The 15,561-nt window shown below is 32.1% G+C and overlaps 1 protein-coding gene across 4 annotated transcripts; it reads left to right on the top strand.

Moving 5' to 3' along the window:
* Positions 1-828: 828 nt before the first annotated feature.
* On the top strand, positions 829-15,331 carry LOC149880493 (uncharacterized). 4 transcript variants are annotated; one of them, XM_090070209.1, is made up of 6 exons: positions 829-1,010; positions 4,263-4,667; positions 7,405-7,457; positions 7,530-8,359; positions 8,495-8,689; positions 12,560-15,331. In XM_090070209.1, the coding sequence occupies exon 6, from the start codon at positions 12,700-12,702 to the stop codon at positions 15,205-15,207; it is 2,508 nt and encodes an 835-aa protein (XP_089926335.1). In that variant the 5' UTR covers positions 829-1,010; positions 4,263-4,667; positions 7,405-7,457; positions 7,530-8,359; positions 8,495-8,689; positions 12,560-12,699; the 3' UTR covers positions 15,208-15,331. The 4 variants fall into 4 exon arrangements, with proteins under 4 accessions (XP_089926335.1, XP_089926334.1, XP_089926332.1 ...); XM_090070208.1 differs by lacking the exon at positions 4,263-4,667; XM_090070206.1 differs by lacking the exons at positions 4,263-4,667; positions 8,495-8,689 and having other exon boundaries at positions 7,530-7,784.
* Positions 15,332-15,561: the final 230 nt, after the last annotated feature.

Genomic DNA, 15,561 nt, shown 5'->3' with positions numbered 1-15,561 from the left:
AATTGCGTATTACAAATTATATTTAGAAGATCAACACCGTTCTCATTTGTTACTTTTAAATCAACACGTTAATAATAACATTTTTACTCTATTTATACAATTTAAAGCTGCTGAAAATAGATAAATTAGTTTTTAATAGCCCTCATAAATGTGCTATATATGGCACACTTATGGTAATTTAGCACATAAAAACTTCCAGACACCACAATTACGCATATTTATAGGATCGCCATGTCCCTTCATATGCCAAGTTACAAAAAGTAATTTCAACGTAAATTTCTTCCGATCGACTGTTGCTGTTTTTTTTTGAAAGAAGAGAGAGAAAAATAAAGTACAAGCTTTACATAAAAAGCGTGCGAGACAAGAACGCGTGATAGACTTGAATGAATCCGCAATTACGCGCCACAGGAGTGTGCAAAATACCCAGAAATAATTCCCAGGATCAATTTGCTGAAAATTTTACACTTGTTTATTAGCAGGAATATTTTATTTATATAAACATTTTAATAGTTGTTTAACTAAAAGTATGGAAATAAAACTTTGTTTTCACGGAAAATGCCGATCCTTAGTTCACTATACAATGAATAACCAAGTTAATTTTAAAAAATATTTCAAAATGAAGTTCACAAATTAATTTCTTGGCAATCCTTTTGAGCGGAAAATAGGCTGTCTTGTTCAGAATACCTCTTTTTAAACGTTTTATGTATTATTGTAATTTAATCTTATTATTTGATTAAGGCTTTAACTCATCGATGGCCATTGTTTTATTAAATCAAAAATCTGACACCAACCTAAAGACAAATAGCAACTGAGCTTAATCTCATTACAAGAGAGTTTTTTGACGTTAAAGATTTAATTTGAAATTCTTTAATGTGCTAGTTTATGTAAGTTCAAGAAAAACTGGCGAAATAAACAGTAGTTTTTTCGATCAACCAGCTTTTCACATAAAGATTGTAGAAAAGATTATTTACAGTAAGGAAAATGGAGATTCTAGGGCACGAAACTTACCGGTACGTTAATTCTTCAAAAGTTTTAGTTTCATAGTTAGAAAAACCGGGGAAAGGAAAGGAAAAAAATGTTTTTACAGAAATGAATAAATAAGGCATTATGAAGTGAGAGTTCAAAAGTGATAACAAGTTTTGTAACTGAAAATCAGAACCTAAGTATTAGAAATTAAATACCGGAAACTTAACACCTGAAAACAGTTTCAGAGAAAGACTCTTTAACTGAATGAAAAATCATTCTGACTACGAAATCTGTAAAATAATGAAAGATTATTTTCCGTTACTTTACTTATCTTATTGGGTAGAAGCATAAACTCTGAAATTCGTTTCCAATTTAAGATTTGGAACATTTATAGGGTTGACTTGTATTCATTCTCCTTGCAAGTTTTATAACTTCTTAAAAAAGTTCAAGATATTAGCAGAGTTTAAAAGCAGGCTAAATTATCATAATTAACATATGCAAAATATTTAGTTTTAGTTTTTAAATAAGCATTTGATAAATCCAGGGGCCAATTCTATAAACATAAAAAACGAAGTTTTTTCCGTAAAACACGAAGTTTTTACCGTAAAAAGCGAAGAAAAAAAATGTCCATTGCTATAAACATTCAAAAAACTCCGTTTTTAAGATAAAAACTTTGCTATTAAATCCAATGCTATAAACGAACAAGAGAATCGCCTTTTCAGATAAAAAATGCGTTTTTTCGAAAAAAAACTTCAGATAGATTTTTGATCTCAATTTTAGATATTTTCTTCATGATTTTTGGCGGCCATTGTTGGAACAACGTTAGCGCTTCAAAATCATTGAACATTCTTTGTTTGTGTTTTTATGTAGATATTTTATAGATAAAACTTAGAAGGATTTTGGTAACTTCATAACAAACTAATTACTTAAAATCTGCATTTAATCGATTATTCAGTTCCTTGTTGTGCTTCGTTAACAATGCATGCATGAATTTAAAGTTCCATACTTATTTATGAAGGTTTTCGATAGTAATTTTGGTTAAACAAATTTTTCATAGTGTTTGACTAAAGAAAAGTATAAATAGTCGATAAATATGCCATATAATACACAAATACTCAACAAGATAATACACAAATACACAACAAAATAAAATGTTGTCTAAAGAACTTAAAATGTTACTAGCAATAAAGATCAGAGAAAACAAAGAGGTTCTTCTTGGGAGGCTTAATATGTTTTAATTAGCAAATTATTTAAATAAAAATATGTATTGCTATATTATATTTTATATATATGTATATATATATATATATATATATATATATATATATATATATATATATGTATTATAAATACCATTATTTGGAAAAGTATTGAAATGCTTTTATTTCGCTTAGTGTAATGTTGCAAATCAACTTTAAGCCTAGTTTCTAAAAAATCTAACACAGCTCTTAGGACTCGATACTGCTCTCGAAAAACGTTGTCAGAAACATCTTCGTTAAAAAAGCGACCATTAAACTAAAATGATATTGAAAAACAAAACAAAAATATAATTTCTGCGCCTATTTAGTTTTATTTCTGATTTTGTTCGATAAAAAATCATTAAAAAAAACATCAAAATTAAGTAATTTTAAGTAATGTTTTAAACACCAACCTCTCGAGGCAATTGGTGGCGAAGCTCATTTTCTTCAACTTCGAAATCTAAGTCTTCATCCGAAAAAATTAAATCCATGTTCCTACTTTAATTTTACACAGTTTTTTTAAGCACCAAATACTAGAATGTAAAAATATTCATAAAAATAGAATAGACAGCACAGCATACTTAATGACTAATAAAATTTATTAAGTAGGCCTACTAAATAAAAATTACAATAAAAATTACTATTATATTACTACTATATATTACGGATAAAAAAAGTTCGTGAATTTTAGTGACGTATACGTTTTATACTTTATAGCAATGGCCGAAAAAAATACAAACAGCGATAAATTCTTCGAGATTAGGAACTTTTTTTCGTACGTGAAAAATTGCGTTTTTACGAAAGATTTTTTTTTTCGAAAAAAACTTCGAATTGTTTATAGCATTGGCCCCAGCAAGTTCTATCAACAAACATAAGAAGGAAAATTCAAAAAAATTCCAAAATTTGCTACAAAAACTTGAAAAAAATTGAATCTTGAAAAATAGTGGTTATGTTTAATTTCAATTCAGAAACAGATTAAAGGAGTCAGCACAAAAGTAAACTTTGTGTTTTCCTATTTTTTTCCTATTTTGGTCTTCAATAAAGATTTCTTCCCTCTTATTCCTACTATCTCTTTTCCCATTTAGTTAAGATGTCTATTTAAATGGAGTATAAAAAGCAATACATCTTGAAACATATAGCAACTCTACTCTTCTCGAAGATTTTATTCTAGAAATCTTTTTGTTCGCTAAAGCACGTTGAGTGACATTGTGAAGTTTTAATAAAATCCTGCATTAAAGTTCAAATTAGCATGTAAAAAAAAAAAAATTCGCAGATTTCGAAACAAATCTTATCTTTAAAAAAGTTATAAATTATTTAGGAAATTCAGCTTTAGAAAAGAAAAGGATTATTTCGTTAAAAGTTGAATGTATTTTAAAAGGAAATTAATAGTGTAATTAAAAAGCGGTTGAAAACATAAACATATGTTTAGAAAAAATTTGAGTTGAAAAATGAGTTTTAGTCTCATAGCTTCCGCAAAGCCCCTAACATTCCGCAACGAGAAAAATTTCGAAATGCGTTGGAATTTTCAAACATGAACTGAAGTTCTGATCATCTTTTAAAACTTAGAACACATTAATCAACTTTTTCAGAAACATTTTAAAAAGAAGTTTTACTACTTCGTATTGACAACCCCATGTTGATACATGCTGCACTTGTGAGGACAGTTCAATAAAAGAAATTGCAAAACCTTGAGCGGTGTTGTTGAGCGTATGGCTAGAGCTGAAAGGATACCGCATTTTAGTCTAGAAACGAAGTCTTCTATCAAAACAAAATAAGCTTCATATAAGATTAAAACTGATGACACCATTACAACGATCATATTAATTGCATGCAGAGCTTAGAACTCCGACAAACTCCTGTTCAGTAAGAATTTTATTTATGCTAATTCAGTGTCACTGTTATCTGGATATATGACTTTAAGAACAACAATGGTTCTTTCTTTGTCTATCATGAAGGAATTATAATAAATGCGTAAAAAGAAGAATTCTTAATGGATCTATCTCTATCAAAATAAACTTAAAATAAAAATAATACCTTAGTTAAATTGTTATCTTCTAGGTAACGACTAACAGTATCAACTTTAAAGGTTCTGTAGTAAGTAACCAATACTCTATCTACGGCTGTTCATTGCTGTTTTATGACAAGAATTTCGCAAAACCCAGAATTGTTGATGGCAAATCACTTTGTTGAGGGCCTTTCAACAAATACGTATCGATTCAAAAACAATTCAACTAAGAGGATGGAGCTTTCAAGTTGGACTTCTAAACTGTTCTTTAATAAAATTGCTTTACTAATCATTACTACAAAAAGTCAACCAATTGTAACATAAGCAGATATCAATCATGGAGGCATCATTGCATTATTCAGAATTGCTGAAATTCCTTTTAAAATTGTCACTCTGGGTAAATTAAAATGGCTCAATGTGAAAGAAAGCATAAGAAAAGAAAAAACAAACTTGGACTGGTAAGATAATTTATTAATATATAATTTTATTTAATTTTATTTTAGTTTTCGAATTAGGAGCAAATTGAACAGAGCTTATTTAATTGTATAGAAAAACGCCATAAAAAACCAAACTTTAAAACAGGAAGAAACTCTCAAAATTTTATTATGAAAAAGAATTTTTGAAAAAACATGGATAAGTGTCAAAATTATTATTTCTGAAACTGCAACAGATATTGTTTTTCAGATAGCTACTTTTTGTTTCAGCTGTATAGTTTTGTGTTTCATAAAAAAATCAATAAACTCATTGAGTTTAAATATTTGTAATATTGGTATTGTTTGGTCAGTACTCGACCAAAAAAAATTTGAAAACCTCACTTCAAATTAGATTTCATTGCAGGAAACCTTATGTATAGGAAGGTTTTATAGCAGAATCAAAGATTAGTATAACATTTTGTTTTCAGATTGATTCTTCAATCGGCACTATATAGAAAATGAAGACAAAAACATAGTGAGGGCATCAATGCAGTGTATCAAAACAACTCTGAAGCATCAAGTACTTTGAAACAGTTTATTCGAAATCTTTCTGGACAATCACACCTCGAAATTGATCAACCTGAGCTTTTACCAACAATCATAAAAGTTGTGCAAAATTCATTAGCGACCAGACGACCACGGCAGAATCCCGTCGAAAAAACGAATCCCTTTGGTGTGTCTCTATTTTGGATAACTTTCAGAAAGAGCTGACAAAGATAGACTTTAACTTGAGTAGAAGTGGTTTGTACCTTCGTTTTTTACCACGACTTGGAAACACTTTAGAAAGGAAAAAAGCATGTCAACACAGTTCCAGTAAAGCTGCTACGTCCAGAAAATTACCTGCAAAAAAAAATGATGATAGAATGTTTGCCAAATCTTTTCTTGATGACATGTTTAAAGTTTGCAAATTTTTTGGTTTTACTGTAGAAAGCCTTCAAGCACTTTTGCTAATGCATATGGAATACATGCTCTAACTAACTAAGTTGATTCCATCGGTGTAGGACATATGTGAAGTTAACAATAATTGAAATATATTTTACATATGGAGACACGTTCATGTGCATCAGAAGTGGGAAACAAGATATATCAATGTAGAGAGCTTTTTAGAACCAAGTTGGTTAGATGTAGACCAGTTATGTTAATGGAGACTGATGGAGCTCAAGATAAGGCATCACGATCCCCTAAATCCTTAGCAACTGCTGTTAATCTCTTCCGCTTGCTGGATTTACGCGTCTTGCTTTCAGCCTACAATTCCGTCGAAAGAAAAATGGCACTTTTTTCTCGTGATTCGGCTGGAATAGTTCTTCTCCACGAGTTTTTCGGCAATCATCTTGATACTTCTGGGAAGACAGTCAACCAAGAGCTGGAGGTGGAAAACTTCCGAAAAACGGCTGACTTTTTATTCCAAGGTTGAGAGAAAACCGTCATCGACGGTTACCTTGTTCATTGCCGGGCATTATCAGTTGGGAAAGCATATAAACTGCCGAATCCTGATCCTCTTTGGGTAGAGAAATATTGCCAGCAATCTCGATACTGTCGCGATACAAATAGTGAAATGTCATGACAAGTTATTTTGTTCATCGTTTGAAACAAATTGGCTGAATACCATTCCCCAACGTTTCATTCCATTTCCGGCCATCTACGAGTACTACGAGAATGGTAACATCAATTCAAACTTTGCACCTCTGGTTTCATCGTATCAAACCATTCAAACTTTGCACCTCTGACGCATCGCCTTTTGCTACAAAATATACCTACAGAAGGCTTAAAGTACAAAATTATACTATTTGATATGAATTAATCTTTGTTGAAAAAGAAGCTTTCAAAGGGAATTTGCGATTAATCCAATAAATATTGGCTAAGCGAGGCTGCAATGAAATGAAAAAGCGCACAAAAAACAAAAGTTTAAGATTGAAAAGGAGAGTGATGTAAGTCAAATGGAAGATGCCAGTGAGGAGATTACCAATGAAATAGTGAAAGCAGAGTTCATGTCTGTTTACCATAACATATTCAATTTAAGTCACCATTTTTGGAGATATAAAAGGCTAAATTGTAAAATACTCGTAACATGATTATACCTGATTCCTTTTGTTAATAAGTGCCTGTTTACAAGTTAAGTATAGAGAAATGTCGAACTAGCTAAAAACAATATTTTTTGAATTTAATGACTTTTTTTTTTTTAAAGGGAGGGGCGGGGAGGGTCTTTCTTTTTTAATAATAACGCGCTCGTACGCAGAGGGAAGGGAGTCGTTAAAATCGTACAAGTACGTACAAGATGGGGAGGGGGTTCAAAGTCAGTGATTTTAATGCGTACGTACTTTATGGATGGCCCCAAACTTGAATGGTATTTTTTTAAAACTAAAACTTTTTAACTACTTTAACAGTAAATAAATGATTAATTGGTGGATATGGTGCGCCTACCGGAATACAAAAAAAAAAATTTTCATCAAAAGGAGTTTCACTGGGAAAACAGCGTTATTTCATTTCATACTTTGAATTCAGTGACTTATGGGGTTTTTGAATTCAGTGACTTATGGGGTTTTTGAAACACCTGATTGGAATATATTGAATTGTATAAATGACTTCTAAAAGTTCACAAATTGATTTTGACGCGGCATAGGCTTCCTTACATTCGTTTGTTAACCGTTAAAGTATTTGCTGACCAATTTAAGAGCGTTTTAGAGAAATTCATCATTTTCAATAACGAGCATCTTTTTCGTAGGACTATTTTAAAAGACGAAGTTGTCATGGAAACCGAGTTCGACGATATTAAGGGTAACAATATATTTTTTATATTTCCTATTGAAGAAAAATTTTAAATTTTCACAAAAAAAAATTCTCTCTTAGTTGAAAAAATTCCACAAGATGTATTTACAACGCTTTCTGATTTGCTGACCTATGATTGGCAAAAGTTTGCTCGATGTCTTTCGGTTGATGACTCAGCAATTGATAATGTAAAAGAAGAATTTGAAACAACGAAAGAACAAACTTTGCAAATACTAAACCAATGGCGTAAAAATAATCCATCAAAACAATGGCGAGATATGAAATCCGGATTATTTTTTTGCAACCGAAAGGAGTTGGTCAGGGAATGCGAACGAAGTAAGTACAGTACTAATGCAAATTAATTACATCAAACTTTTTTTGTTTCCTTTTACTTGTTGTTTATTCAACGTTTTTTATAATTTAACTGCGATTGGAAGGATAAATAAATTTTTAAAAAGTAAATAAATAAAGATGGACACTACACCAAGAAAAAGATCTAAAATATTAACTTTCCTTCAATATTCTGATAAATCTCAACGGGAGAAAGCCACAATATGCTCAGTAAACCAATCTACAATTAACCGGGTTAAGAACCATTACATTACAACAGGCAGCTTATCACCATTAAGACAAGGAAAATGTGGTCGAAAACGAATGACCTCAGAGAGTTGACCGATATCTGGTACTGGAGAGTGTTAAAAATCCAAAAAAGACAAGTGACCAACTAATGAATGATTTAGCTACGCATGACATTCATGTCTACTCGAGTACAATGCGGAGGAGGTTGATAGCTGCTAGAAAGTTTGCCAGAAAACCTTCTAAAAAAACCATTATTTACAGATGTCATGAAGAAGAAGCGTCTCTTGTGGGGAAAGGAATACAAAAAGTGGACTTAAGAACAATGGAGAAGGGTAAGACGAAATGTATTTGTTAAATTTACAGCTATTTTATTTATTATATTTATAAAATCGATCAATTTTTAAAAATTGAGGTTATTAAATAGAAGAGGCTTGATAATAGTTAACTTGTTTATTTATTGATTGCAGGTTTCATTTTCGGATGAATCACATTTTGAAGTGCAAGGCTGGCGGTCACAGTTTGTTCGTCGTTCTGACGGTGAGCCTATACGACCCGGACTCATTTAACAATACGCCAAGCATCCAAAAAAGAAGATGTTTTGGAGTTGTTTCTCTGCTTTTGGATCAGGAAGACTCCACCCAGTTACTGGCATGATGAATAAGGTGGGCTGAAAGTATTGTAAAAAAAAAAATTTGCAAATCTATAATTGGCAGGGGGTGGAATAGTTGCTCCATAGTAGCGTTAGTGAAAACAAAAAAGTAGAGCTCATAAATTTGTTGGTCTTGGGGTGCCCCAACACTATTGAGATATCACCAATTTTATGCAATTTTGTAATTTTCTGACATTTTACATACAACTAAGCAATATTTAATTTAATTACTTAAAATACTTGTACTACACAGTACACAAGTACACACTATACATGCAAATAAAATGTTACAGTCTGTATTGCGCTTTGTTGTCAAACGTTTTCATTTTCTGGATTCAATACCAGAACGGATAAATCCGTCTCGTTGTTCAGTGCAAACTGCCGCCGATGCCTCAGTCACTAGACGAATATGTCGCTCGGTGCAACAAGATGTTCTCAGAATGGCAAAAGTAACCGTTTCTGGCAATTACGGGATCAACGATCACTTTGAGTTCAAGTTTCATGTATCTGGAAAACTGTATTAGTCTCCACATATGTCGCGATATTAGTCTCCATATATGTTCTTCCGTGCACGCCGACCTGAGTTTAATGTGGAACCATAACGGTGCATACACAGTCATGACATACGTGACAAGTTCCACAAGATTCTCGGAAGGAATAGCTGTCGCTACATATAACCGAAGCAGCCTGTTAGCAGTAGTCAACCATCTTGAATGTACCACCGGCCTGGGCTTTTGCAACGCAAGATCTTCAAGACATTTCCCAGTCTCCACTGCTTTACACATGTTGAACAAATATTTTTGATCCGTGCTCAAGTCAGCACAATCCACTGGAGGACAGTTGTCAAACTTTATAGCCACAAATGGTACAACGGGCAATTCTTCACATGTCGGCAGTAAACTTCAAATGGGTCCAGAAAACAATTTTGGACCACTCCTAACTCCATCAAGATGAGTAATCAGATGCCTCAGCGGTAATTCATTTGTATGCAATAAGCAGACGAACCACTGAAGCGGTCTGCCAAGGCGCTTTTCAAGCAAACGAATCACACCTCGGTGTGTGCCGGTATTGACGTTGGTGCCATCGCACCCAATAGCCATTAGATCCTCTGTTTTGACTTTGTTCTCTTTTAGAAAGTCCCAGATACCTGTAGTTATGCTCTCGGCTCCTCCACTTGAAGGTGTAATGTGGCCTAGATACTCTGAATTTGGCTCGCGAACTAGACACACATGTTTTTCTACAATAATCTGTCCATGGTTTTTGTTACCTTTTCTAGTTTTCACTCTGGTCTTATCTTTGCGGTCATTGAAATAGAGTCCATTCAGTTTTTGCTGGAATGCCTGGGTTTTGTAATCGCTTTCTGACTTTTCGCCGTTCTCTGCCAAGTTTATTCTTATCTATTACCATTGATGTGTCCCCCTTGTGTATAAGACCCACATCTTGCAATGTTGCACTGACAATAGCTGCTGCAAAACGACCTGGAAATTTATATCTATCGCACATCTTAGCTACATTTGGTAGTTCTAGTCGCATTTGTTTCTTGCGCTGCTTTTTACCAATATCCAATACTTTACTGTCAGTAGTGTCAGTGGTAACACTGAAATCCGGATCCATTTCATCCATTCTTGAGTCGTCCTCATCAGACGTTTCCGAAAAATTTACATCGTCAACTTGTTCATCAATTTTTATACATTTGCGATGTTTTTCCATGAAATCATCAACTCGTTTTTGGCGTTTTTGTTGTTACACGAGTTTCTTTGTAGTTCTTACATCAACGCCGCCGATCATCATTTTTCGTTGATTTCGTTGGTCCGTCAAGAAGCTTCTCTCCGCAGGCGGCACCTTCTGCTCAAGTTTGCATCTGCAACTTGGAAAATCGATACATTTGCAGATTGCAATATCAAATAGTTGCAGATCTGTTTCGGTAGCAAATCTTTTAAGTCGCTCGGTGTATGTCGGATCACATTGTCTGGATTTATATGGTTTTAGCAAGTTTCTGTAATTGCTGTGGAGCATTCTGATTTTCTCTACAATTCTCTTGTGTGATATTACCGGGATTGACGCTTTGATCCATATATGCTCGATATGTTGCGCTGTTCTTTCTGCGACTGTGGAAACTACAGGATCCGGAGCACTGTCTGTCACTTTCATCTCTTGTCGTATCTCCAAAAAGGTTCGCATTGTATCCGACTTTGTTGGCAGCTGGGTCTCTTTGGCTCTGGACAGATAACCGAAAACCGGACAGCATTGAGACTTTCTTGTCGGCTTCTTCGATGCGCTGCGGGGTGTAGTATTGCACTTTTCCGTTTCCTGAAAACATAAACAACACGAACTCAGTAATTGCTGAGAAGCGGCCGATGCATGTAAACCTAAACCCTAACCCCAACTTTAACTTTAACCTTAACTCTTCTCAAGTTAGCAGAGTTACGGTTATGTAATAATTCAATAACGTAATAAATATAGTTGTAATGCTTACCTGAGCATTAGTCAGATTCTTTGGTTTGCTACTGGGTGTCATAATAACTTCCGACATTCTTTGTTTTGCTGAAAAGTACATTAAGTAAATTGTATAGTATTTACTTTATTTTCGTTTTGAATGAGTGGTAATAGAGAAAGCATAGTTTATTTATAACAGTCTGTTGCATTACCTAACTATCTGACTCTGTTTCACTGCCCTTAATTATAATAATGGTTGCTTTTGGTACTACTTCATTGGAAGCTATACCATTTTAAAACCAAATTGGGCCATTTGGCAGTCATAAAATTGGAACTCCCTGGGGCACCACAAGATGACTTCCAAAATTCAAAATATTTTGCACAATAACTAATAAGATCATGGAGCAACTATTGCACGCCCTGCCGTTTCCTAGTTTTCAAGACAATTTTTTCAGCCCACCTTAATGATGAACTCTGACCTTAGATTGAGATTCTGCAAACACATTTAATTCCAGAGATGTTAAAAGTGTTTCCAAGTGGAAACGGAATATTAGAGCAGGATTTAGCCACATGTCTACATCCAAAAATGTCAAGAAATTCATGGTTAAGAATAGTGTTAAAACAATTAAATGGCCTGGCAACTTCCTAGGTCTTAATCCAATTGAGAATCTGAGGGCAATTGTAAAAAAAGGCTGCGAAAATATGACTGCACAACCAAAACTAAGCTTACCACCACTATACTTCAGATCTGGTTTGAATACACAGAAATCAAAAACATTTGTAATAATTTGTGCAGAAAGTCATAGCAGCACGAGCAGGGCACATAAAATATTAGTGCATGAGTTTTTAATTTATTAGAGTAAGAAAACTTAAAATTTCCAGGATTTTAATTATTTTTGATTTTGATGCAAATAGTTTGCATAAAACTGCATTTTGTGCTTTATAGTTTTTATTCCACAAATATTTTTTTAGAAATATGATTTCCAAATTTGAAAGAATGAATTTCAATGTTCTCAAATCAAACTTAAAAATATCCAATAGAAGTATTTTATGTGTGAAAAACGTTTTTTAATAAAGAAACTGTACTTGTTTTAAATAACATTTTAAAATATAATTGCTTTGAAGCAAAACTAAATTATATACAAAATATTTCACTAAAATAATTTGCTGGGACATTAAAAAATTACAATTGGCAGTTATTAAGAACTTTTTTTTATAACTCCTCGGTTTAATCGTTTTTTCAATAGTGGATAATAAAATCGAATAATCAAAATAAATTCTTTTTATTTATTTATTTTAATTTTTATGCTTTTGCTCTCAAAAACATTACAAAGATAACAACATAAAATGAGACAACAATGAAATCCAGAGCGTTCAATAAATAACTTCTAAATAATCTTTAATGAATTTAACGCATGGTTAAAAATGACATGAATTTGTATTTTAGAGTTAATATCCCGACACTCCATTTTCGGTGTCCTACCACCGACAGCAACCTTCTTTTCACGTGACACAGAGCTTAATCAAATTCATGAATACATTTGCAAAACACACAATTCGGGTAAATCAATCACGGTTTTAACTGGAATGTCTGGAGTAGGAAAAACTCAGCTCGCTAGAAAGTATGCAGCAGTTTACTCCGAGCATTTTGAAAGCGTTTTGTGGGTTGATGCAGCATTAGATAAAATACACGTTTCTATGACTAATCTCTGTCACCAACTAGGGTTGAGCGTAAAAGATTCTCAAGGCGATCCGTTCAATATTGAAGTAGTTTCTAGAAAAATATATAACTATTTTGAAAGAGAAAAAACGCTATACATTTTCGATAACATTGATGGTGAAAGTGTTAGGAATTTTAAAAAGTACATGTCAAACAAAAAAAACGCATTTACTTTGGTAACATCGCAATGGAAGTCGTGGTCAACCGATGTTAATCAAGTGCAAATTCATTCTTTCTCGCCTCAAGATGCGTTTCTTTTTGCAAAAAGAAATATTAAGCAAATATTAGCAAACGATGACGAAAAACTAAGAAAAATAACCGAAGTGCTTCGGTATCATCCACTCTCCATTAATCAAGCTATTCTATATATAAACATAAACAGCGTTTCTTTGCAGGAATATTTAGATCTTTTTCAATCATTTCCGATTGAAATGCTCGAGGAAGGTACCCCTACCGAAGCGGAAACAAATTCTGCAATAACATCAATCAATTTAGTATTAAAAAATATAGGCTCATCGAATGAAAAATCAGTAGAAATCTTAAACCATTTATCGTACTGCGATGGTCAACACATTTCAAAACAGTTTATTCACGGTATTTCAAAACACTTGCAAATAAAGGAAGAGTTTTTGATAAATCGAGCAACAAGATTATTGGTAAGTTACTCTTTGCTTGATTGCTTTGATGGTGACAATGACAAGTACGCGATGCACGAAATGACACAGTTAGCGTGTAAGTGTTATCAAAAATGCAAAGAAATAACTGAAATATGCCAGAAAAACATCGTCGATTTTCTAAGATTGCAGCTGGAAGATGTAAAAGAACACGTTGACGATGGGAAACAATTCTATAACTATTTTATCCACATGTTTCGTATTAACGAAACAAAAATGTGTAAGTTGTTCCACCAAAAGAGTGAAAAAATCAGATGTTTCTTATCAAACAAAGGTTTTTTTCAAGGAACAATAAACATACTTGATGCCATTCAAAATTATAACCAAAAATCTTATGGAGCTGAGAATGAAATAACTTTAGTTACAAAACATAATATAGCACTCTGTTTGAATGATATGGGAAAATATAATGAAGCTTTAGAAGTTTATTATCAAGTTGATAAAATACAAAATAATATTTTAGGAATCAGTCATCCATCAATATTGATTACAAAAAATAATATAGCAATCTGTTTGTCTGAAGTTGGAAAACATAATGAAGCTTTAGAACTCTTTTATCAAATTGACAAATTACAAACTCACACTTTAGGAGTCAATCATCCATCGACGTTGGCTACAAAACATAATATTGCAATCTGCTTGGAAAAAATGGAAAAACATAATGAAGCATTAGAAATTTGTTATCAAGTTGATAAAATAAAAACCAATATTTTTGGAATTAATCATCAATCAACATTGCTTACAAAACATTGGATAGCATTCTGTTTGAACAGAATTAATAAACATAGTAAAGCTTTAGAAATTTATTTTCAAGTTAATAAAATACAAACTGATATTTTAGGTATCAATCATCCATCAACAATGGGTACAAAATGCAATATAGCAGTTTGTTTGAAACATATGGGAAAATATAATGAAGCTTTAGAACTTTTTTATCAAACTGATAAAATGCAAACTGATATTTTAGGTATCAATCATCCATCAACACTGGTTACAAAACATAATCTAGCAAGCTGTTTGCATGTAATGGAAAAATATGATGAAGCTTTGGAAATATATTATCAAATTGATAAAATACAAGCTGATACTTTAGATATCAATCATCCATCAAAATTGAATACAAAAAATAATATAGCAATCTGCTTGAGTCGAATGGGAAAACATAATGGAGCGTTAAAAGTTTTTTATCAAATTTATAAAATACGAACTGATATTTTAGGAATAAATCATCCATTAACATTAAATACAAAAGAAAATATAGCAATCTGTCTGTCTGAAGTTGGAAAATATAATGAAGCTTTAGAACTTTTTTATCAAACTGATAAAATACAAACTGATACTTTAGGTATCAATCATCCATCATTAGTGGTTACAAAACATAATCTAGCAAGCTGTTTGCGTGCAATGGAAAAATATGATGAAGCTTTGGAAATATATTATCAAACTGATAAAATACAAGCTGATATTTTAGATATCAATTATCCATCAAAATTGGATACAAAAAATAATATAGCAATCTGTTTGAGTAGAATGGGAAATCATAATGAAGCTTTAAAAGTTTTTTATCAAATTTATAAAATACGAACTGATATTTTAGGAATAAATCATCCATTAACATTAAATACAAAAGATAATATAACAATCTGTTTGTCTAAAGTTGGAAAACATAATGAAGCTTTAGAAACTTTTTTATTAAGTTGATATCAACTGATATTTTAGAAAGCAATCATCCATTAACATTGCATATAAAACATAACGTTGCAATCTGTTTGAAAAATGTAAAACGGAGAGAAATGGAAAATCCTAAATAATCGTTTTTCCGAAAGGCCGAGAAATTGTATTTTATTTTATATATATATATATATATATATATATATATATATATATATATATATTAGACATGTCCAAAAAACAACTTTTTTAAAAAATGTCTGAGCACAGCTGCTAAATGTGTTCTATGTAATAAATTAATACTAAATTTAAAAAATTTTTGAATAAAAAAAATTTTTAGGGGTCGCTCAAGACCCTTAAACATCAGACGAGTCCCTAATATTT

Source organism: Hydra viridissima, unplaced genomic scaffold (assembly GCF_058129835.1).
Source record: "Hydra viridissima isolate aposymbiotic clone 2 unplaced genomic scaffold, HvirCarnegie_v1 scaffold_13, whole genome shotgun sequence".
Classification (NCBI taxonomy): domain Eukaryota; kingdom Metazoa; phylum Cnidaria; class Hydrozoa; order Anthoathecata; family Hydridae; genus Hydra; species Hydra viridissima.
This window is presented reverse-complemented; position numbering and strand designations above follow the sequence as displayed.

Coding starts and splice junctions, on each gene's coding strand:
- LOC149880493 (XM_090070206.1), top strand. CDS start 982: ATGGAGATTCTAGGGCACGAAACTTACCG. Junction 7,458..7,529: donor CGAGTTCGACGATATTAAGG/GTAACAATATAT, acceptor ATTCTCTCTTAG/TTGAAAAAATTCCACAAGAT. Junction 7,785..12,559: donor GGTCAGGGAATGCGAACGAA/GTAAGTACAGTA, acceptor TTTGTATTTTAG/AGTTAATATCCCGACACTCC.